Source organism: Zootoca vivipara, chromosome 7, assembly GCF_965207765.1.
Source record: "Zootoca vivipara chromosome 7, rZooViv2.hap1.1, whole genome shotgun sequence".
In the NCBI taxonomy this organism is placed as follows: Eukaryota; Metazoa; Chordata; class Lepidosauria; order Squamata; family Lacertidae; genus Zootoca; species Zootoca vivipara.
In genome coordinates, this window is record NC_142590.1 from 80,127,753 (window position 1) to 80,153,017 (window position 25,265).

The following is a 25,265-nucleotide window of genomic DNA, read 5'->3' on the forward strand; positions in this document are numbered from 1 at the left end:
GTAAAAAAAATAAAAATCCCTTCCCCTAATTTTTTCCTTTAAGGGAGATTTTAGTGTGTGCACCCATACTAGCCTAGTTCTGATGCAATGCTCACTTGCTCCTTTTTCATGGCACTCAATGGTGAATTTCTAAGTGGACAACAGAAACATACATCTTGACTTCCTTGCACATGTAGGTGCATGGACACTAAAGCACCATCTGGTGTACAACCTGCCACTCCATTTCACTTTGTGGTAGCTGGTGAGGTTCATTTCAAACTGTTAAGTATGGTAACATATACTGTTGGGCAACTTTGCTTTGTTATTTCATTCTGGCACAACCTCCTGTTTTGGTTTTAAATTATGCAGCTACGTTTTGTTCCTCCTTGGTTGCTGAAACACAGTGCCTCTCTTCCCTTTTATCCCCCACATAACCATCTGCCCATATAGTAAGTGGTGCTGTTTAAGTTGCAGCTATCTTATAACAAGTACAGCAAATCAGCTGTGTGTCTAAACATTGTACGAACCATCCTCAGGTTTTTAACAAAGGGAATTGTTATGATCGGTTTCCCAACACGTTGGTTTCTGAAGCGGGTGCAGAACAAGCTGTTGCAGAAGAAAGGAAGACAGCAAGGAAAGGGCCCCCAGGATTGCTTAGCAGAATGTATTACAGGCATAAAAGAAATTTCCCTGTTTGCATCTGTGAGTTGGTGTGGATATTGTCATTATACAGCCTAGGACTAGGTGGCACTGGACTTAATTGTATCTGGGAGGAGTAAGAAATTTCCCATGTCTATTCTATTCTTGTTTAAGGGAGACAATAAAGTTCTTGCCTAGCTTCCTGACTGGTGTGTCCTCTAAGCCTTCCATGGCAATCACCTACTAGGGAGATTCACATAACACTTCGCCTGCAGGTCGAAAGGGGATGTGGAGGGTATCCCCAACACCAACAACCCCCCTACTGTGAGTGGGCACAATGCTCATGCCCCAACCATAGACACCCACAGCAGAAATTACTCCCCTCTGATGTATGTTCAGCCAGCATGGGAAAGGGCTGCGGACATAAGGGGAAGACCCTTTTGGAAGAGGGCAACCAAAATGGTCAAAGGCTGGGACACAATGCCTTATGAGGAGCGGCTTAGGGAGCTGGGTATGTTTAGCCTGGAGAAGAGAAGGTTAAGGGGTGATATGATAGCCATGTTCAAATATATAAAAGGATATCATATAGAGGAGGGTGAAAGGTTGTTTTCTGCTGCTCCAGAGAAGCGGACACGGAGCAATGGATTCAAACTACAAGAAAGAAGATTCCACCTAAACATTAGGAAGAACTTCCTGACAGTAAGAGCTGTTCGACAGTGGAATCTGCTGCCAAGAAGTGTGGTGGAGTCTCCTTCTTTGGAGGTCTTTAAGCAGAGGCTTGACAGCCATATGTCAAGAATGCTTTGATGGTGTTTCCTGCTTGGCAGGGGGTTGGACTGGATGGCCCTTGTGGTCTCTTCCAACTCTATGATTCTATGATTCTGATTCTATGACCCTGACTGGCTGACATCCCCGAATTGAATTTATTTATTTATTTAATATTTGCTATTAAATATGGCTACTAAAAGGTTTTCAGAAATAAACAATCTGTTATGTAACATGTATTGTATACAGCAAATGAATGGACAAGCTCCAATGCAATTGGCAGCATGTTTTGAAAGCCGCTTAAGTGTCAGGGATCCCTCATCCTTGCCAAGGGACATCTTACTCACAGCATGCAACGTTCACCTCACTCACAGAGAGATGCACATCACACCCAGATCCTTATGTCGACACAAGTCGTACAATGTCCACTAGCCATCCCATTCTACCCCCCACACCTTAGAAACATCCATAAGCACACCACCCACCCAATCGCTCCAGTATCTCCCAGTCACTATCACTAGTGTTGCCAACCACTATCACCAATCTCTCCGCCCGCTCTACTAAAAATGTACTACAGAAACACCAGGAGACAATAGAACCATTCACTGATAGAGGCATATAAATATCAGGAATATCTACTGTAGATTTTGTCATTAAAATGACCCTGTAAGGCGGCTCAGTATGAGACTGATGTTGAGGACACCACCTTGCCTGACACACCACTTAGCACAGGGGTGGACAGCATGGTGCCCCTGCCAGCTGTTTTGGACTACAAGTCCCATCATTCATGACCATTGGCAGTGCTGGGAGTTGTTGTACTCCACAACATCTGCAGGCCACTGCATTGGTTGCCCCTCCACCTAGCCTGTTCATGGTGAGAGGAGATTTGAAACAGGACCTTCTAACTCCCTGTACTACAGTCCTTTCCTTCTTCCTCTTCCTCTTCTAACAACTACCAATGGATTTTACATTTTTCAGCCATTTACCACCACTACTCTGACGGGTGTATATGAAGTTGTTATTCTGCATCAAAGGCAATTTGAATCTCTCTTGAATTATGCAATTACCAGCGTAATACACAGGGAAACTCTTTAAAGAATTCATCTTGCCATTCCTCTGTGCTCACTGCCAGCAAATATGCTATCGTGGGATTGGGGATCGGTTTGCTACTTATGCACCACCACCACCAACAAGAAAAGAATGAAAGAGAACATGCTTCTTCATATGTACAGATGCAGATTTGGAAATAATTACTAACATAATTTACATATTGCACAGGTCCCCAGGTTCAAAATACAGGACCCCCAGGTAGAACTGGGAATGTTCCCTGCCTAACACCCTGGAGAGTTGCTACCAGTCAGTATGGACATTGTTGAGCTAGATAGACAAATAGTGTGACTCATAAGGCAGCTTCCTATGTTCCTAACAGAAATAGGAACGCTATATATTTTAAGATAGTAGAGAAGATTGTGACTAAGTGATCTGTGGGCCTTCTCAGTCTTCTGCCCAGGTGCGAAGAGTGGCCAATTCAAAGCCCTTCCTGCTCTCCCTTCAGAGGACTGTCCCCTGACCACCCTTCAAACAGAAACCTGCCATAAGTGTCTTTCCAGCAGCTGACCCAGGAGGGGAGAGCTTATGAGGGGAGGAAGAGGATGTCCACTTGGATAATGGTGGGTGTCGCTCTGTATAGGTAGATCTTCTTGAAGGTGATTGCATTGTGCAAATAAGCAATTTGGAGATCTCTTGGGGTTATAAAGCAGAAAAAAAATAAGATAAATAAGCAGTGTTTTTTTTTTGCGATTTTGTACTCATGGATACCACTTTTCTTTGCTGCCCATGGCAGCCATTTTGTTTTGGTGCCCATGACACTTTTATCATGTTTGTCAGGAGTACGGACCGTGACAATGTTATGAGTACTGAAACCTCATTTGTTACAAAAAAAGCACACTGTAAATAAGTATTAAAGTCAATAAGTAAATAAGGGGTTTTGGCAACCAAAAGCAATAACAAAGGCATGCTTGTGAGTGAGAATGTAAGTTGGTACAGGAAATGGACATTGTTTTGAGAAGCTGGAGGAAGAAGAGTCTGAGAAAGAAGAATCAAAACCAACTCAAGGGATTTTGCTGAGCTGAGTACCCACTCCTTGCATTTTAATGGGACTATTCATTCCCCCAAATGGAATATTTGAAAATAATTATTTGTCGCAAGGTCCAATTTTTAATAATAATAATAATAATAATAATAATAATAATAATAACGTGTTTCAATGTTCCTAGATTTATCAGAGATGCTGGCTAGTCTTCAAGAAAGCATCAAGCAAAGGGCCCAAAAGAATAGAGAAATTTTCAGATGAGCGTGCTGCTTACTTCAGATGCTATCATAAGGTAAGAGAACATGCATGCTTCCTCTGTGTCTCCTTCACAAGAAGGTTTTCCCGTGTAAGTAACTCCCATGGTAAATCTAGACTTTAGCGGCAATCCTGTTCATGATTCCTTGTGACTTAGGCCCCATTCCCAGGGCTAGCCCACCCATGAGGTGGGGTGAGGTGATCGCCTCAGGTGGCAGTTCCGCCCACCTGCCCTTGCTGCCCACCCATCCACATGTGTCCCCCCCCAATCTCCCCAATGCACCACTGGCACTTCACTAGTCCTCCCCCTCTGGGCCCATTCTGCACATCCACCCAAGAACATCTGGCTGACCACAGGATGGTGGACTAGATGGGATTTTTGCCTGATCTACCATAGGCTCTTCTTATGGTCTGTTTTTCCTATCTGTTTGTAATCAGCCTTAGAGAAGATATAAATAGTATATTTAAATTGTAACTTTAAAAAGTAATACGTCCCTTTCAGAGAATACCTATCAGGAGTTGTATCAATGAAAAAATATATATAATTCGTTCATCATTTGCATAATCATTGTTGCTAGATAGAAAAGTTTCTGAGACTTCTTGTAAAAAAAAAAAAAATCAGTTGGGGATCGCTCTGCCTGAGAAGGTACATGTGTAATTCCCCCCAGCACCATAACAATAATAGACCCTTTAATTTTTAATCTTTGACGGCAACAGGTTAATATATTAGAAAATTGGGATTTAGGTGTGCAAACAGTCTAGGCGCCTGGGAGCGAAAAGATAAGCTTTTGGTGGCTGATCCATTCTTATTTGGCTTGAGAGGTGTTTAAGGAATAAATCTCATGAGAATTCCACATTTGAATCTCCTTAAACTATTTGCTCCGATCTACATCTCTCGGATGCATAATTTATACAGGATTGGCCATGAAGCCTGGGGGACAATTGGCCCTACGTGTCTAGAAATAGACATTCAGGGGAAATTTATCTGAGGCCATTTTCAAAAGTCACGAGAAGAGACTCAAAATCCCTTCCTCTGCTTCATCTCAACTCCTATTGGGATTGCACAGAATGTATATTTAGAGCACTTTAATTTCGGCTCAGCACAGAAGGTGTGTCATCTGTAATGATACTGAGCTGACAAATTATTGATGCAAATCTTATGTCTCTTTTACTCTCTCCCCTTCTTCACATGGTAATGCAAAATATAAGTGGTACATCCACCTGTGAATGATGTGGGAATTAGGGCTGAAATGTAAGATCACAGTCTCTTAAAGATTCCCTTCTTTAAAATGGGTCTTTATTTCCTCCCCTTGCATAATCCGGAGACTAGATTATCTGCCACTCAAGGCACCTGGCTACCCATTAAACCCTGTTTATGTTGGTGTAATGTGGACCCAGGTGGCGCTGTGGGTTAAACAGTGGGTTAAACGACACAGTGCTTGGTCTCATGTCTTGAGGAACACCCTTCCCTCAATGTCTTGCTAAGGGTGCCAGGTGCCCTGGGTTACCATAGCAACACCAGCAAGGTGACATTCTCCCACCAGGCTGAACTGGTCCATGTGGTGTCTCGTGGGGTGGCAGCCATGGAGAGAGTAGGCTGTCTCATCCTTTCCTCCTAGCTCAGCAGCAGTAGTTCTGGAGGGGGAAAGTGGGGCATTCCCAGATCAAAATGGAAGCTGGGAATGCTGGGAATTTGGGATGTACTGGTAAAAACGAGGCAATTCAGGGTATGGTGATATCTACAGACTTTCTAGAACTTCTACATTTGCAGCCATAATTACAAATAAAGCCGACCTATTGACATGTTTGTTTATTTGTTTATTGTTGTTTAGAAATCAAAAGTAAACAGTAATCCAACTAATAAAACCCTAGATTACCACACTAAAGACAGCAGCAAAAGGCAACACACACACACACACTATGGTACCACTGTTCAACAAACAACAACAGAATCAAAAAGCTTATTTAAAAAAGGATTTTTGTTCAGTTGTCAGCAGAACACAAATACAGAAGAAGATGCCCAGACTTCTCAGGGAAGGAGTTCTAGCACTGAAGAAGCCTTCTTGTCATGTCACAATGAACAACAGCGCTCTCTTTTTTATGTATAGACTCAGGAATTCTAAAACATACTAAACCTTTATTGGCCTCGTTGGAGTCAATAATGTGTTCTAATAAGCATCACAGGCAATGATTTAGGATCAGTTTAATTCCACAGTGCCTGGAACTGATATAATCGAACTGGTTTTTTTCCTAGTGATTTATTGCACTAGCTCATCTGACTTAGGTTCCCTTGCCTTGGTGATGTATCATGCTGACATATAGCTCTGATGACCTGGCTTTATAGATACATGGGCATAGATCCAGAGTTTCCTTCTGCCAGCGACAGCATCCTGGGAGCTCACAGTTACACGCATGAGGTGCTCCCAGTGCCTGCTGGTGGAAGGTAGCTTTAAATGTTCCCCTTGCAGTCCATTTGGAACAGTGGAGGAAGCGCTCCTAGGCAGGGTATAGGAGTTAGCGAAAGTTGCCTTCCCGCAGCTTCCAGAAGTGAGATCCTGTGCTGGATTGGCAGCCCTTCCTTTCAGGGGAAAGAACTCTGGATCCAAGTCGTGGTCAAGGGACATTATATGCACAAGGGTTTGCTTAACCAGGTGGTAGGAGAAATGTTTGAAAGGAGAAGGTATGCTATCTGAGGCATGCCAGCACAGTGCTGCACAGCATGTCTGCAGGGAGGCCTAGAACAGCTTGAGGATTCAAGATTGGGGAGAACTTACTGAATTTCTGGGACAATATGCAAACTGAAACATCTTTTTAAATCACCTCTCTGACTTTTGCAACTCAGCTCTCCAGCCAAGTAACATGTGCAAAAATGCATATGTGAGTGAAGGTAACATACTGTACATAAATGCATTGTATTGCAGAAAATAGCTTTGCAAAAATGTGTACATTAAAGAAAATTTATATATAACATCTAACAATATTTGGAGAAATTGGAAAAACGGGTCATAGCTGCCGATCCCTACTGGGTATGTCAATGGAGAGTGTTGGGCCTCTCTGGAAATGTCCACAGTAGTTTGTAGAATCCATTCCAGATATTATAATGTACACTGGAGTTTTGGCAGAGTAGAATGAATCTATTCTGCCCAAACTCTTCAAAGCAGATCTCAGGCAGCTTCTCATTCCCAGTTGCGGTTTTGGTTATATATCACCCTAATGTATGTATGTCTGGCTATTATTGAGTAGAACAGAATTTATCGTGTTCACGTAGATGAATGCTTCTTGCTCTCTGCAATATCAAATCAGGACCTTTGGCACTATGAAGATCACAATCATGGGAGATGAACAATCTTCCTTGCCTGCTTTATGAACTGATGCCAAAATGAAGTGCAAACGGTGGGAAGGACAAGTAGCAAAAAGAAAACAAATTTCACTCTTCAGGTGAATGAACTTTGAAGCTTCAAATGTGAAGTGAGGCTTGCAAGATGTATGTTGAAATATATTGCTCTGCCTTTTGGATTTCTGCATAGCGGTTGCTCTTTCGGTGTCTGACCTTTAAGGATGAATTGATGACGTGAATAAATCGAGTAATGCTTCTCCTTTATTACCGGTACTTCTTTCCTTCCTAAACAGCATAAAGCCACCACAGGCAGCCAATAGTCTATGCCCCATCCATAGACAGTTACCTTCATAAAGAGCTTGATATGAGAAAGTGTTTCCAAATAGAGTGTGATTTCTCATTTCCTTCTACTCAGAGGAGACCCAATCATATTAATGAACTTAATTACTTAAGCACGATTAAGTACTCTGAGTGTGATTAATGCTGGATATCACCCGGAATTCAGATTAAAGCTATCTTGGAAATATGAAGCCTTTGTAACCAAAGACAATAAATGATGGCATATTTTCATTTGATTGAGAAAAATATATGGAAGAAAGCTAGATTTCAGCAAGGCAAGAATAAAATCACCTTGTTTGGGATGGGCAAAGTCTTCCCTCCCCCTTTGCATGGTGTGTGTGTGTGTGAGAGAGAGAGAGAACATTAATGCGCGTGCATGTGTGTGAATGAGAAAATGAGAGAAATTCTCAGGTGGTAAGGTAGTATTATTTACATATGGTAGAAATTTAGGCATTCAGATCTTTGTTTTGTTTTTATTAATAAAGCTTTTTCATAATACAATAAGATTAAAAAACCTAATGTAAATAAAAGCAAAAACAGAGAAAGAGAAAAGAAAATACAGAACCCTCTCTCTTAGCCCTTGTTTCACAAAGAAAGTGGAGGACCCACCTGAACTCTCACCCCCTGGGAGGTCTTCCCTTCCCTGCCTCAGATCAGCCTTAATCTTTGCATTCCACTCTAAGAACAACTCTGCTGGATTGGACCACAAGGCATCTTGTCCACCAGTCTCCTTCAAACACTGCTGAGCCAGAAGCTTCTTGGAACCATTCCAGCAAAGCATGAAGGCAGCAACGTCTGCTGTTATTTTGTCTGCAGTATCTATGCCAGCAGGCATGAGGCGGCTTTGGATAAATTCCCCCAACACCACCAGGACTCAGCCTTTGACTTTCCCATCTCAAGGAGCAGCTCCCCAAACGGGTCCATGGTCAGGGATGTGTCCAACTGCTCCCTGACTCCATGCCCACCCTGGCAAGGAGTCACCAGGACCGGACATCAGTGCAGGAAGAAGGCCATCCCAGGCCATGTCTTCTGCCACATCCATGCTTCTGGTCAGTCCTCCGATACCAGCCAATCGGGCACCTGCTTTAAACAACTACCAGATTTTTAGAAGACATCTGAAGGCAGCCCTGTTTAGGGAGGCTTTTAATGTTTAATAGATTACTGTATTTCATTTTTCTGTTGGAAGCCGCCCAGAGTGGCTGGGGAAACCCAGCCAGATGGGCGGGGTATAAATAAAAAATTATTATTATTATTATTATTATTATTATTATTATTATTATTATGTTTTTATGTTATATTATTAAGTTTTATGTTATATATTTGCTATGTTATATATTTTGTTATATATTTATATGTTATATATTTATGTTATATTATTATTATTATGTTAGGTTATGCAATTCTGGGCTGCATCAATAGGAGTATAACATCTAGATCTAGGGAAGTAATAGTACCACTGTATTCTGCTCTGGTCAGTCCTCACCTGGAGTACTGTGTCCAGTTCTGGGCACCACAGTTCAAGAAGGATACTGACAAGCTGGAACGTGTCCAGAAGAGGGCAACCAAAATGGTCAAAGGCCTGGAAACGATGCCTTATGAGGAACGGCTTAGGGAGCTGGGTATGTTTAGCCTGGAGAAGAGAAGGTTAAGGGGTGATATGATAGCCATGTTCACATATATGAAAGGATGTCATATGGAGGAGGGAGAAAGATTGTTTTCTGCTGCTCCAGAGAAGCGGACACGGAGCAATGGATTCAAGCTACAAGAAAGAAGATTCCACCTAAACATTAGGAAGAACTTCCTGACAGTAAGAGCTGTTCGGCAGTGGAATTTGCTGCCAAGGAGTGTGGTAGAGTCTCCTTCTTTGGAGGTCTTTAAGCAGAGGCTTGACAGGCATATGCTTTGATGGTGTTTCCTGCTTGGCAGGGGGTTGGACTGGATGGCCCTTGTGGTCTCCTCCAACTCTATGATTCTATGATTCTATGATTCTAGGTTAAGATGAGATGTCATGAGTGCCCCAGTGAGCCTCATGACCCCATTGGGAGTTTAATGTTTGAATCAACTGAAAGGCTAGAGGCAAGAAGGAGAAGAGAGAGAGAGAGAGAGAGAGAGAGAGGAAGGAATAGAGGTGAAGCTCAGATAATTACTGTATGTCTGCCGCCTGGTGGAATGGCAGGGTACCTGATTGCTTTTTGAGAGGATTAGACATAGAATGGAAGATGGCAAGATCCCCAAGGACATGCCCTGTGGGGAGCTGGCTTCAGGCACCAGACCTGTTGGCAGACCAAATCTATGTCATAAAGATATCTGCAAACATGGCATGAAGTCTGGCAACCCACCATGTGGGAATCCCTTGCAGATGACCGCAGTGCCTGGAGACAGACAGTCAGGTCATGTATCCACAGCAGTGACCACAGGAGAAATGACCACTGGCAGGAGCGCAGAGAGAAGAGATGCCATAGTGCACCATCAAAACCTAACACCTTCATCTGCCCCAGCTGCAACAAAACATCTCTCCCGTATCGGTCTCAGCAGCCAGAGCAGGTGCTGTAACTCACCAACAGTTTGACTCAATGGCATACTCTTCCATAGTCTCTTGAGACAGATGAATGTCAACATTGAGAAGACTATATTTGCCTATCTTCAGCTGAACGGGGGGATGAAAGGAATCTGCGTGCTTGCCAAGGAAGGTTCATTACTGAGCTATTTGAAGTGCATCGGGTCACTCTCCTTCACAGGCTGGGGGGTTGGGTGGAACTGGTGAAAACAGGATACAGTATATACTGTATTTTCGTATGTATGTGTGATTTTTGCAGCTGCTGTTGAAGTTGTAAAGCAATGAACCACGCGGTGGAGCACTGGAGAACTTCTGAAACAACAGTGGCATACAGTGGTGCCTCGACTTATGAATTTAATCCGTTCCGAAGGCACCTTCGTAAGTCGAAAAATTCATAAGTCGAAAAACGCCATTGGAAACGCGATTTCCCATAGGAATGCATTGGAAACGAAAAATTTCGTAAGTCGAAGCAACCCTATCTAAAAAGTCAAAAAATCCCTATCTAAAACCGCCAAGGTTTTTCCCCAGATGTTGAGACATTTGTAAGCGCACGGCCATTACCTCCATTCGTTGTCGAGTCGTTTGTAAGTCAAGGTACCACTGTATTAACTCTGCCCAAGGCATGATGGAGAGCAGCAACGGCTGGGAAGACCACAGCCAGAATAAATGTTACACACAGGAGAAATCAGGATATACTGTACTGTAGTTTGAATGCTTCACCTATAGGGTTTATAAATCATTTAATGTGTCAAGACGAATGGATGTCGTTAATATTGCAGTTGTTGTATAAGGGATGGTTATTTTGAATGGAATGTAACAGATGAATAAGATCTTGGAACGCAGAAACAAAGTAAATAATCAAACCATCAATTCTAGCATGCGGGAGGCCACCTAAATTATATAATTGGGCACCCGAGTTAATGGAATTAGTAATTGTATTGTATTGTATTGTAATTTGGCATTGCTATCACGAGACTACCATTGAATTATTGTAATTGAAAACTAATAACAATTATTGTTAAAAAGACCATTGAGAACAAGGCTATCGGGAGCTACTAGCCGTAATGACTGTGCTCTCCCTCCTCTATCCAAGGCAGTATGAGTCTGAATAAGAGTTGCTGGGAATTGCAGGTGGGCAGAATGCTGTTGCACTCATGTCTAAGTTGCAGGCTTCCCACAGGCATCTGGTCAGCAACAAGATGCTGATCCAGATGAATCCTTGGCCTGAACCAGCAGACTCATCTTAAATTCTTATGCAATGTGGTAGAATCATGAGATCCCCAACTATTTTGTGTTAATCTGTTTTTAATGTACTTTAAATTGTTGTGACCTGCCCTGGGATCTTAGGGGGAAGGGTGGAATCATCATCATCATTATCCAGTTCTCTGCCCAAGTGGAGAAAATCTGGGAGGACACGCATCTGAGCCAAGCTATTGCAGATGGACCTGATGTTCTTTCTTGCTCACCTACACCAGAAAAACTGCTGCTGTAGTGCCCTGCTCTTGAGCTTTGAGTGCTCAGAATCCCATACCTTGGTAACGCAGATCCCTGGCTATTGTGCTGGCCCTGAATCCAACTTGTCAGATGCAGGGCTGTCTTAAGCATACGTGGCGCCGAGAATCCCATACCTTGGTAACGCATCCCTGGCTATTGTGCTGGCTCTGAATCCAACTTGTCAGATGCAGGGCTGTCTTAAGCATACGTGACCTAGCAAGCCAAATGTAGTCAATCCAGCCATGTACAGTAGCCTCCCAGGTCCTTAAAAAGCTGTCTTGCTTTTGCCATTTTGAGCAGGAAACAAATACAGAAACTTCCCTGGTGGGCTCTCATACATGCCTGGTGAGTTGTGTTCAGCGCACTGAGTCACAAGTTACACAAGCCTCCTCCGTACGAGCCTCTTTGTACAGAGATCTTAATGAGAGCTGCAAGTTGCTGTTCTGTTTTATTCCAAAACCGCCCCCCCCATACTTCTTCTTCTTCTTTTTACTCCAGGTTACGGAACTTAATCATGTGAAGAATATATTGCGCTTGCCAAAGGGCACAAGGAAGCACGCTGTAGGGATATATTTTAATGATGACACATCCAGGACGTTTGCTTGTGAATCAGGTGGGTTTAGTGGCACGGGCGGTTGTCATTCGCTGTACACGTAGTAGCTGTAACTGTCGCAGCAAGCTGTAAACGTTGTAAATGTTACACACCACACCAACATGCAGATTTTTGGTCGTTTATATGCAGAGCTCGAAGCGGATGAATGGTGTAAAGTCTTGCAGGTGGAGTGCCTGGGGACTCAGATTAATGATATTAGCCTTGGAGAACCTGACCTATTGGCTTCCGGTGTAGAGAGGGAACAAAGTGGTATGTAAATACTTTTTTTTTTACACAACTACAAATAGAAACGTTTAGGCTGCCTCTGCAATGTGCTCATGAAATCCATAAATACTGCGGACCAGTGCAACACAGTGTGACATTCTTCCATGCGATCGTGTTTTGTGCTCCACGGTTGCTGCTGCTCCTGCTCCCAATGTTACCCTATTTATAGATGCGGGTATATTGCAATGACCAAAGTTAAAGCGTTTCAGCTTCCGCCAACTCAGTAACAGAGTTGGGATTTAAAAACAATGTTAAAAAAATTGAACCTCAGCTGTGATACAAAGAGGAAACCGAAATGTTTTTTCTGCACAGTGCTAAGCCTGCCTTGAATGCTTGGTCATTTCATAGGTTGTTCTGCGTTCGACAGAATCCTTCTAGGGTCAAAAGCCTGCCTCGGAAGCAGGGGGCACTTTTCAGGCGGAGGGCTGCGTGGGAAAATGTTTGGGTAGGTGGGTGCATGCCAGTCAGAAGCGGTGCCAGAGGAAGAAAAGTAGGAGGTGCAAAGACTGTGACTCCTACTTTTGTATAGCAGGTTATGTGCCAGCCAGAGAAAATTCAAGGGTCCTTGCAGGGCAACATATAAGAGGCACCACCCCAGTTCAACATATTGGAGAAGGGAATAGAGCTTGGGCTAGGGAGAGCAGTCTGAGGAAGAGCCGTGGCATATGAAGAGTCTTGAGGACCATGTAGCAAGGCCTAGAGAATCCTAGACCTGAGCTTTTTTCACCCTTGGCACACTTGTATCTATTGGTTGATTTAAAGATAGCTGTGTTCAAAGTATGGATGGGGAGGAGAGAGGCACACATGCAAGATCTGCCTCCAACATGCCCATGTGTGATGTCCTTTGCACCAATTCTGCAGCTGTCAAGTTTGGCAACAACCTAAAACTGCACAGATTTTGCTACATTCCTGCCTATATCCAACAGCTTCACAGTCAACCCCTTTAAAACTGGTAGCAGGCTTTCGCACGGTCAATTACTTCCCTTTCCTGCAGATTGTCAAAGTAACAGAGCAAAGATCAAACTAAGGATAATACTGTAGTTCGGAATGCTTGCGTTGAAGTGTTCATTGAACCATACATTCCCTGTTCCTGGAAATGCCATTCCATTGCATCCTGCCCTCTGTATTCTCATTCTCTAACATTTATCCCCCATTCTGTGACCACTGAGCTCAGGCCTCACCGGGCTGTGAATGGAGTCGTCCCCACCTAAAAAAAAAAAAAAAATCTCCCAGGTAATATGGTGGTGCCATTTTGGACAGATAACAACTGATTCTCAAAGAGTTGAGTTTGCTCTTAGTCCCATAGCAAATTCATCTTCCCATAGTGCTTTCATTAGGATGTGAAACCAAGGCTGCAGTCAGTGGCTGTCTAGTTCCTAAGTCCCTGAAAACTGATTTTTTAAAAGACTGAATCCTGTTCCTTGTTATGCATTGTCTCAACATTGAGGCATGGAAATGCTATAGATGAGATCTTTTCTACACATCATGCAGAATGAAGTTCTGGCAGTATGAGTTGGTAGAATTCTAGACTTTACTAAGATAGCTGTGGGTGTCACTTTTTGTGAGTGGTCTTCCACCTTGGGTAGAAGACTACACTGAACGTTCTGGTGCGCAGAATGTACATATTATTCCAGCATTATAAAAACTGGGGAAGTTCCACATGGGGGAGAAGCTCTCAGGGACAAGGACCTTTGCTCTGCCTCCCATGAACTTTTTTTAGTGTATCCTCTGTGAACACTGTAGAATCCTAATTTTCTAGGGTCCTACATTGTGTGATGAGCTTACATGTGTACAGATTCAGATTATCATCCTTCAATTCTGATGGCAGAGGCAGTGGATTTATTTCTGAACTCCCCCTCCCTCATTTGTGGAAGTTCCCCAATTGCTCTCTTGTTTTTTTGTAGAACTGTTATGAGAAGAAGAACTGCAGAATGCAGTTTGGACATTGAGAAATGCTACAGAAGTGATTGCTGTTATGATATGATTGTACAATGTCTGTCATGTTGTTTTTGATTCTGCAAGGATTTTAGTCTAAATCTTTTGTTTTTCTCCCAGAGAGATTCAATGTGTATTTGATGCCATCCCCTAATTTAGATGTGCATGGGGAATGTACCTTGCAGATAACGTTTGAAAATATCTGTCTTTGGGACATCCAGAATCCCAGAGTAAAGCTCGTCTCTTGGCCTTTAAGTGCCCTCCGACGATACGGGCGGGACTCAACATGGTTTACATTCGAAGCTGGGAGGTGAGTGCTTTGCAACAGGGCTGCACAAGTTCTTCAGACCTGGGAATTCTGGGCACCTCCACACCATACGTTTATTTAAAGCACCATGGTGGCACTTTAAACACACATGAATTCCCCCAAAGAATTATAGGAGCTATCCCATCCCTATTTAAATGGCCCCAGAGCTAAACTTGACCTTTAGCAATCTGAGGCTGTTGGAAACCCACTCAAGCAAGACCTGTATGCGTCTGAATACACCCAATTTGACTTGGGATTCAGGCCTTGGGCAAATCTGGAGCCACCACCATAGATACATACCATTATATTGACTATAGCTGAACACCAGCAGCATACTAAGCAATGGTTTAATTGGGGCATTGGGGTAACAACAGAAAACCTCTACACAGATAACTGAACAGCAACATCATTCCCTTGTATGCTACTCGCATACCTTAGATCCTTCGTATATATTTTAACTTGAATGAGTAGATTGTCGTTTTATCCACAAGAAGACTGATACTTTGGCTCAATGTGGAACCAATTGCATTTGATAACTTCTGCCCCAAGTATACCATAGATAAAATTTCAGAATGTGTGGTGATCATCTTCCAAATAAAAATTAAAAGTGAAAGAAAGGGAGCTATTCTGCTTTTGTGTCCTCCTTTCCATTGAATGTTTTCATAAGACTTTTATTCTCATATAAATCAAATAAATAAATAAAATAAATTCTGTCTGCCAAGCCATTGAAGCTGCTGTGAAATTGGGTATCTAAACTTCCATATTAGTTGCGTGCTTATGAATATGCACACATACTTACGATGCATATATTTGCTTCCTGACTTAACACATATTAACAGGGCCAGCCCAAGACATTTTGTTGCCTGAGGCAAAGGACAAGGTGCCCCCACTTCCACTGGATGTTCAGAAACCAAATGGGCTGACACTTGACTCTTACTTCAGCCCTCGTGACTGAGCAGTATCCTGCGCCACACTTGAGCGTAGCAGGCTAGCTTAGGAGTGCAGGAAGAAGTGGCTTCCTGGGTGGGGTTGAACTAGCTTCCCGGTTGTTGTGTGTTTGCAGCACCATCTTGCCTCTAACACTCTGCTTCCCAGTAAGTAACAGCGATCCACCTGCCAGCAAACTAATGTAGCAGCTCCACTCCACCCAGCAAGGCTCTTCTGGATTCAGGGCAGGCCATGTGGCACCCATGGTTCTGTTGGTTTGCTGCCATGCCCTGCATTTGCCACCTAAGGCAACCTCCTCCTTCTGCCAAACAGTAATGCCTGGCCCTCCATGTCAATCAGCTGCTGTTATCTCCTCACGCTGTTACATTTCTGTGCAGGCACTACTAAAGATGCATGCTAATAAATCAGTCTGCTCACATGTGACCCTGCTCTGTTCTCTTTCTGGCAGGATGTGTGACACAGGGGAAGGGCTATTCATCTTTCAGACGAGAGATGGGGAGGCAATCTATCAGAAGGTTCACTCGGCAGCTCTGACCATAGCAGAACAACACGACCACTTATTACAGAGTGTGAAAAACTCAATGGTATGCTTACTGGCCCTGCCTGTCATCTAGCAGTCAGCGGTAATGACATAAAATCCATAGGCCAGCTTCCTAAGCATGAGTTCAGATTGTGATTTTCAGATTGCAAACAGATTTGAGTGTGGGGTTGTCTTCCTCTCCTCGTTAAATCTTTCAATTTCTTCATTTCTTCATGCATGGGGTTATCGGACAAGTCTGTGACTATGGCTGCTTTTCAATTAACTAGCCTGATAAGAAATGGCTCTGCACCAGATTTGCAGGTTGATTTGTGGATTTTGTTTCTTTCTAAGAAGTGAGCATGTTGTCTAAGTCGCTACAACTGATCCAAGACTGACAAGAGTAATGTATGGCATATCAAAATGGGGTAGGGTGGTGGGCTCCAGCTTTTGCATGAAATGTAAAATACATGCTCCTCATACATCTTACTTTAACTCTACTTCTAAGCCCCTGATGCATTCTTGAAATGCAAGTTAAAAAGAGTAAATGAGAATGACATCTTCTGTACCTTCACATGTATAGCGCATGTTCCTTGTGATCTATATGAATCTTTGATCCCTTTCAATACTTTAGCTGCCCAGAGTGGCTGGGGCAACCCAGTCGGATGGACAGGGTATAAGTAACAACAACAACAACAACAACAATCACCACCACCACCAGCACCACCACCATATTTAATATCAGATGCTAGACTGAATAGTATTTTCGTATGACTCAGTAGCATTTATGTTCTTATTTCTATTACTCACCAGCTCCAGGGCTCTGACCATCTTAAATAAACCTTATGATGAATCGTGTGAGTTTTATTTGAGCAATATTGCTTAAATTGGCATAATTTGCATAGGAACAAGCCTATGTTTCTAAAGAAAGTTGATGCACGCAAGCATCAGGCAAATGCCACAATAGATCAAGCATTCCCTCATGCATGACAGAGGAAAAGGAAAGCCTTTTCTAAGATGGTGCCTGTCACTCACAAATGTTAATATTAAAATTATATTTCTAGAGAAAGCTCTTACTCAATTTCGATTCACAAAGCCCTAAACAACTTATTTCCAAGGGATAGTCTGATCCCTTGTATCCCAGTTGATCATTGAGATCACCTGCAGGAGCATCTTTGGTCATTGGTCATTCTCATGTCAGCAAGACTCATGTTGGAAGGGACCCCCCCCAAGGGTTATCTAGTCCAACCTCCTGCAAAGCATTTGACAACAAGAGACTGAGACTTTAGTGTCATCTGTCCAGTCCTGTGGAATAATCTGTTCATAGAGATTCAGCAGGTGCCTTCTGTGACTTTTAAACACCTGCTGAAAACCTTTCTTTTCTACCAGGGCTATGCAGGCAATTAAGAATATTTCCTTCCATAATGGTTAACTGATGTCCGCTTGTAACATTTTCCATAATTTTTAATGGCATGGTTTTATGTTTTATTGCTGTAAACCACTTTGTATAAATAAATGAATAAAATAACTGGGAGCACCTTTCATAGAATTTTAGAGTTGGAAGGGACCCCACGATCTGTCTAGTCCAACCCCCTCCAATGCAGGAATCTCGGCTCAAGCATCTGTGAGAAATGGCCTTCCAACACATGCTTGAAAACATCCAAGGAAGGAGAGTCTCACCTAGGAGCTCCCTATCCCTTGACATTAGACAGGTGCCTGCTAAAAGCATTTTTGCTTCAGCAAGCCTACCCAGATATGTCAAGTCAGCATGCATTTTAATATGTAATTTTTTAAATAATGTATATTCGCAACTGCCAATTCTATTTATACAGTGGTGCCTCGACTTACGAATTTAATCCATTCCGAAGGCACCTTCGTAGGTCGAAAAATTTGTAAGTTGAAAAACGCCATTGGAAACACGATTTCCCATAGGAATGCATTGGAAACGGGAAAATTCGTAAGTCAAAGCAGCCCTATCTAAAAATTTGTAAGTCGAAAAATCCCTATTTAAAAATTTGTAAGTCGAAAAATCCCTATCTAAAACCACCACGGTTCCCCCCCCCCCGGATGTTGAGACATTCGTAAGCGCGTGGCCATTACCCCCATTCGTAAGTCGAAAAATTCGGTTGTTGAGTCGTTCGTAAGTTGATATACTACTGTATTTTGAAATGGTTTAGACATACCGGTACATATTTTTAATTCCTGACTTCATTGATTATTTTAATGCATATTTTATATAAACCACTTAGGTTTAAATAAAATAAGCAGTATACAAATTACATTGCATATATGAGTATCTTTTCTTTTGGAGCTCCCCCCACCCCCGCTTCTAATTGTTTTTCTCTAGCTGTTCTCTTCCAGCAGGTTTTATGTTCTCTGCAAATAAAAATGATTGCTCCCATTTTCACTGAATAGGAGTTAACAGTGAAATCAAAATTACGAGAGTTATGTTTTGAGAAAAGGGGTGATTTTTTGTTTTTGTTTTTTTGGTTTTTTGGTGCAATGTTTGACAGAGTTCTACAATTCCAAAAATAGATTCCGAGTTGTTTCCATGACACTGGAATGTAGGATAACATTACAAGTTCTGTTGAAGCATTACTTAAGGGACCATATTTATTTAACATGCTGTGGGCGGAAGCCGCTATTGCATGTTCAGCGTTTGTTAGATTGGTGTGGGTGTTTAAAGATAACTAGTTGATTTCATATTAATTCTCCCCCCCCCACCCCCGGTCTTTCTCTGAACTTTGAAGAAATTTTAAGTGAAATATGAGACTGAAATCAATATAGCCAAATATAATAACTGACCAAGAGTTAAATCACAAAAGGGAAATGTAAAGATTCAAAACTGTCCTTTATTATAGCTTCTGTTCCCCTCCCAGTGGTACTAAATTACTAAAAATGACAAAGTTTCGCGTGGATCACATCCTTTTGACGGGAACATGAACTGTACTTGTAAAGAAGATGCCTTTCTCCAGACACCCTTTTATCTAAGGGCAGGTCTACACTATACATTTAAAGCACATTTAAACCCTCTCTCCCAAAGATTCCTGGGAACTGTGGTTTGTTAAGGGTGCTGAGAAATTGCAGGGTTGTGATGGGGAAGCTACAGATCCCCAGATTCTTTGGGGGAAGATATGTGGTTTAAATGCACATTGAATGCACTTTAAATACTTGGTATGGAGCACATTAAGCGCTTAGGGCAGGCATTTTATAATTGTCATTGGCTATAGCTGTCTCCTGTTTTTCGCGGGAAACCCCCAGGTTTTAATCCGTTTCCCGCTGTTATCCTGAATAGAAAAAAAAAATCCCGGAAATCCCCCGGATTTTCTACCTGCCAGGGAGGCTCCATTTTGGATGCCATTCTGCCCATGCCTGGGCACCGAAAATTGGGCAGCGCCGGCACCGGAAGAAGTGAATTCCGGTGTCACGCCGCTGCTGATCCCGCATTTTTCAGTGGGAGACTTGGCAGCTATGCCATTGGCTGCCTTCTTTTGTAAACAAACATCAGTCTCTCTCTCTCTCTCTCTCTCTCTCTCTCTCTCTCTCTCTCTCTCTCTCTCTCTCTCTCTTTCTCAAGTTACATAAAAAGCAATGGTAGCCATGTTTGTGCATAAGAGAGGTTTTTTTAAAAAAAGAGTCTTGAAATCCATAGTTGAGCAGCGCCTTTACTTGGGCATAATGGAAGTGTCACAAAATAGTGGCAAGTCATATTTTGCAAAATGCTCCTTTTGCAGTAACACATCCCCGAGGTAAAGTTTCTACATGCTTGAGCTAGGTTTTAACACAACATTTTCATGATTGAATTATATTGCCATGTGTTTATCTCAAGGTCTGTTGCCTTTTCTTTCAGCTACAGATGAAAATGAGTGACCGGGCTGTTTCCCTCAGCACCATGGTCCCCTTGCCCCGCAGTGCCTATTGGCAGCACATCACACGGCAACACAGCACTGGGCAGCTCTTTGGCTTACAAGGTAGGAAGCTGATGGAATAATAGTTGAGGCCTTATTTCCTTAATAAGTACTATATCACGTGTATCACCAAACGGTGGTTTGGTATGCCAGGAACGGGCTTGCATGCTTCCTCCTCCCCTCGCGCGATCTGATTCTCTTCCTATCTTCCCATGTCAAACTAGGGTTTGTGCTCACTCTCCAAACCAGGGTTGGAAGCCACCTCCAAACCGTGGTTTCCAGCTTGGGGTTGAAGGACAAGCACAAACTATAGTTTGCCAATTTGGTTGCAATAACAAACTCTGGTTTGTTGTCAACCAGGAAGTTCAGGAGACAAGTGGAAAGGGCAAAAGGAAGAAATGAAGAAAAAGAGGGAGCAGATGAGCCCCAAGGTTTGCTAGTGTAATGTCATGGCCATATGTGAGCCAACAGTGATCAGTTTATCAGAAGATATTCCCCCACTGAAAAGACAGAGGGATGCCACCAATCCTTGGGTGATATTTGCCTCATACTGTCTAGCCTTCACATCAATATTTTCTGGGCTATTGGCCAAATATTTGCCAGGATCATTGTTGGAAGAACAGCCACTTCCCTCCACTTCTATAGTTATTCTGGACATTTTGCAAAAGTGCTGCGAACTATACTTCATATCTCCTCAGATATGATCACAGGAAATTTTATAATAAACTTTTTAATTATCCTCCCCTGCTAAACATGGCAGATGAGTGTGTGTGTGTGGAGGGGGGCATACTGTATATATGCATCAAATTGTTGGACAGCATGTTAAATGTGTTTTCTTATGATCTCTGAGGGACATCTAGTGGCCAGGATAAGTACATTCACTAATGTTCAATATAGCAGTTCATTGCACGGATCTGGAAAGATGGGTGCGCATATCTTCAGCTGAAGTTCGTTCCTGTGGCTGCTTCATGTTTCTAAATCCAAATCTTGAGAATGTAGGGAGGAAGAAGTCTTGAAAATGCCCATCTTTGCGCAGCCATGTATACCTGAAGGTTGATCTCAGTGTTTAAGCACATGAAATGAATCAAAATATTCCCAATACAGTGGTACCTCGGGTTGTGCTGTGCCGTTCGCACCCTGAAAAGTCTGCAACCTGCGCATGTGCGAAAGTGCGCTTCTGCGCATGTGCGCGTGGTGGAACCTGGAAGTAAACCCTTCCAGGGCTGCCGTGTTCGCATCCTGAAAAGATGCAACTCGCAGTGGACGCAACCCGAGGTATGACTGTATGTAATAATTAAACCCTAGGGATTTCTCCTCCTCGTTTTATGTTTGAAGAAGATTCTTTTATCTGGAATGTGCAGTGGGCAAAATAATAAAGTTTTGATATGTGTGAGGATCAGCTGTGGGGGCCGTTCTTGGCAACATGCTTGGAACAGCAAAAGAACATACGAAAATGTGGGAGAAAATTAAGAGATCAATGGAAATTGGACTCAATCTAATAGGGATCCCAAACCTAATTTGAGAATATTCAGACCAGAAGTTATTTGAGCCACATTCAGCTAAGCATGAACAAGGCTAGGTAGATTTCTAGGGTTAAAAACTGGGCAAAGCCAAGCCTAATCTGAAGTGGAAGGCAAGGTGTGAAATGGAATTATGCAAGATGGCAGCAGGTGCAGGAAGGAGAAGCTTGCCTGGTCAACAGGAATAAGGACACACTAGGATTCATTGAAAAGCATCAAAAATCCATTGTGCAAAAAGGACAGGCCTCTTCCTGAGTCCCAATTGACTGAGAAAAACGTAAGCTGGGGTCTACCTTCTGTTGGTTATTTTGTACTGCTTTTAAAGGGGTTTCATTATATACATATAATAAACTTTCCTGCTATCTGTGGGCCTCCAACTCCCATCATCCCTGATCACTGGCCTTGCTGTCTGGGACTGATGGGAGTTGGAGTCCAACAACAACTGGAATGTCACATATTCCCCACCCATGTATTAGACATAACATGTATGATAGTTGAACTGATATATTGATTTTTTTTCCCCTCTACCCCCTGATCTGATTTGGAGAAGATAGTCCACTGAAGATCCACCGGACAGAGACTTTCCCCACCTATCGGTCAGAGCATTGATAAAGGAAAGCCGAGGACATTTGAAACATGTGGTCCTTGAGATAGACTAAGCTTTCATTGACAATTGGCCAACAATAATGAGGCTGACAGAAGAAACGAAGACTGGATTAAGACTGCGATGTTCTTTTTTAATCTTCAACCAAACGATATACATCTTAGAAATAATATTGGAAAGTTGCTATATTTCATAGTTACATCCAGAAGAAAAGAAGCTCTCCTTTTGGTGTGTGATTATCATCATTTTTGGAATATAATTGATATCTGTTGATGATTTGTCCTATGCTATCAGTTGGTCAAGATTCATTTTGATGGTATCTTAGATAATGTGGTTTACATGTATAAACTACATGAAATATTTGTATATTTTTCTTTAACTCCAGTGTCCTGATTCATCACTGAGCATAGCAATTTTCAGAATGGTGACCAGTTTTTTGGAACTGGAATCTGTTGTCCCTGTCTATTAAAGTCTGATTAAGACTAATCTAAGTTATCAGCAGACATTTCTTTTGTCTTTTTATGTTTCATTTCATACTCCTGTGTTTAAAAATGTCTTTTAGAAGTAAAATGCTCTTCGCTTCATCCGCTTGAAATATTGCATGCAAGTTTTCTGAGTTGAGAACATCAACAGAAGCGCCGTATCTAAGGTGCTGCCAACAAGTAAAAAGTCTGACCTGACATTCTCAACATCTTATTGGGAAGTGCACTGCAACCCCATGGCATCTCAAGAGGTAAGCATATACGTACGTTCTTTGCTGAACTCAAATCAAGGGATTTCATTTCTTGTAAACGTTCAAGTTATGGAGCTGAGAAAAAACAAACAATATTGCAATAGGCATTTTTAATAAAGCTGAACACATGCAACTAAACAATAAAGCGAGAACCAAAACATGAAGTGAAATAGTATGCTCAAGCCTTAATATGAAGGTGGTGAAAGTGAAGTGGAAGATATTAAAGTCGGGGGGGGGGGGAGAACTAGTGAAGAGAAATACAGATCCTGTTGGCCCAGACTGAGACAACTGTTGAATGCAACAGAACATGAATTTACAAAACATAGAAAAGTGCCTTATTCTGAATCAGCAAAACAACATCAAACCTGTGGTTACATAAAATACACCCAACAAATACACAAGACGTAACCGGCTGTGCTCTTACATAAATAAAATATATTATTCACTATATCGTATCAAATAACTTAGCGAGTTCTACGGAAATAAGTCATAAAGTTCAATGGAGTAAGCAGAAGACCCAGTAGATCAGTTCATTCACGAGGTCCACACATGTACTACTAGCGTCTATTCCACCTGTGTCTTTGTATGTTCATAAAGTCCAAACAATCCACATGGGAGCTTGTTACAGTTCCACAGAATCCTTTCACAGAGTCTAGACAAAGATTTCCAGAATATTGACCTTGTTTCGCCATCCTGGGCTTTATCAGTTGTACAAGTTCTAAGTAATGCAAATAAATACAATGTGGTAGTCTCATACATTTTAAAAGGAAGAAGAATATAAATCCTACAAACACCTGTACATACCAGATGTGATGTAATAAGATTGTGGATCTTATGGCATAGTAAAGATAAAGGGACCCCTGACCATTAGGTCCAGTCGTGACCGACTCTGGGGTTGCGGCGCTCATCTCGCGTTATTGGCTGAGGGAGAAAGCTTCCAGGTCATGTGGGCAGCATGACTAAGCCGCTTCTGGCGAACCAGAGCAGCGCACAGAAACGCCGTTTACCTTCCCGCTGTATTTATCTACTTGCACTTTGCCATGCTTTCAAACTGCTAGGTGGGCAGGAGCTGGGACCCGCAGTTTGGTCAAACTCATGTTCGTAGCTTCGAGAACACTGTCCATAGTAGTAGTTGCAATAAACAGCAACTGTTGCAATGTGGGGTTATATGGACAGGCACAGTATTGATTTCAGTTACAGGTGTTAGCAATCCACAGATACAAAATTTAATTCTTAAAGTGACCCGTATGGCCCACAGAAGTGAAACAAACTTGATCCATGCTCAGGTGTTGTGCGTATAAACATTAGTACAAACTCATAAAAAGCAACGATAATCAATTTCAGTATTTAGACCTGAGGGATGTAAGGAATTAAGTAAGAAAATAAATCTACTTTCTTTACTTACCTCCTGTAAATATGCACTGCAGGTAAAAAGAGTTTACCAACAAAGAATGTTTTAAGTTCATTTTACAGGCATTTGTCACATGTGCTACTCCATGTGTAATTTATGTGATTAGATGTCCCTGTGGATTGTTATATGTAGGTCATACTCTCAGACCTATCAAAGTAAGAATATCAGAGCACCGATCTAGGATCAGGAACAATGTAATAGATGCTCCTTTAGTACAACACTTTATTGAAGCATCTAATTTGGAGGAGTACTTGACATTTTTTGTAATTTGGACGTATTTAGGTCCTGTAGAATGAGCTAAAAAAAAATCCTTATGCAGAAAGAAACTAGTTTTCTTTTCTTACTTAATTCCTTACATCCATCAGGTCTGAATACTGAAAATAAAACCCAACCCATTTATTTTACAAACAGGAGTGTGTTCCACACAACTATTGAAAGAAGTAATAAAGTACAGTATCAAGCTGGTCAGGGAATCTGGGCCTTAGCTTTTGTATAGGTTTGGCCTTCAAGGAAACAGCTCGGAGCATGCTCAGAACAGATGTATGGGCTCCTGGATCTATCAGAAAAGTCAAGCTGCTAATGTGGCTGGGTTGCCATCATGACAACAGGAGGGAAGAGGGAACTGCACAACTGGGATTAAGAGCTAGTAACTCCTTTAGCACACATATTTACTATCATTGTGTTTTTGGCCTGGAGACAGATGGGTGGAACCTCTTGACCGTAGCAATACTTCTGGACTGAGACTGGCCGAGTGGTTCAGAAAACTGCTTGGTCAGAGAAAAGGAGATTGACAGAAATGTCTTGCTGAGCCTCTCAAAATTCAAATGAATTATGGGATAGAAAACAGTGCAGCTTTGAGATTTTGGGAGAAACTACACAGGGAGTAGGAGAAATGAAGAGTGGAAACAATGCAACAAACTCAAATTCTAGAACTCCGCAATGGCAATTCATTGCTTGCCGTCATGTTTCCAAGGTATCCTCTCAGTTAACGATGTACATTTATAACTTAGACCCCTTTCAGTCATGGCAGGGAGGGACAACTAATTTT

General features: G+C 42.2%; 1 protein-coding gene across 2 annotated transcripts in view; it reads left to right on the forward strand.

Moving 5' to 3' along the window:
- The window catches only part of DOK5 (docking protein 5), a 55,627-nt gene extending 33,068 nt beyond the window's left edge, over positions 1–22,559 (forward strand). The window contains exons 2-8 of one of the 2 annotated variants that reach the window (XM_035124059.3): positions 3,660–3,767; positions 11,956–12,070; positions 12,200–12,319; positions 14,390–14,579; positions 15,973–16,108; positions 19,892–20,012; positions 22,020–22,559. In XM_035124059.3, the coding sequence (XP_034979950.1) occupies positions 3,660–3,767; positions 11,956–12,070; positions 12,200–12,319; positions 14,390–14,579; positions 15,973–16,108; positions 19,892–20,012; positions 22,020–22,078 (849 nt within the window). In that variant the 3' untranslated portion in view covers positions 22,079–22,559. The remainder of the gene's footprint in view (positions 1–3,659; positions 3,768–11,955; positions 12,071–12,199; positions 12,320–14,389; positions 14,580–15,972; positions 16,109–19,891; positions 20,013–22,019) is intronic. The other variant, XM_088674663.1, reaches the window with a different exon arrangement.
- The last annotated feature ends 2,706 nt before the right edge of the window (positions 22,560–25,265 follow it).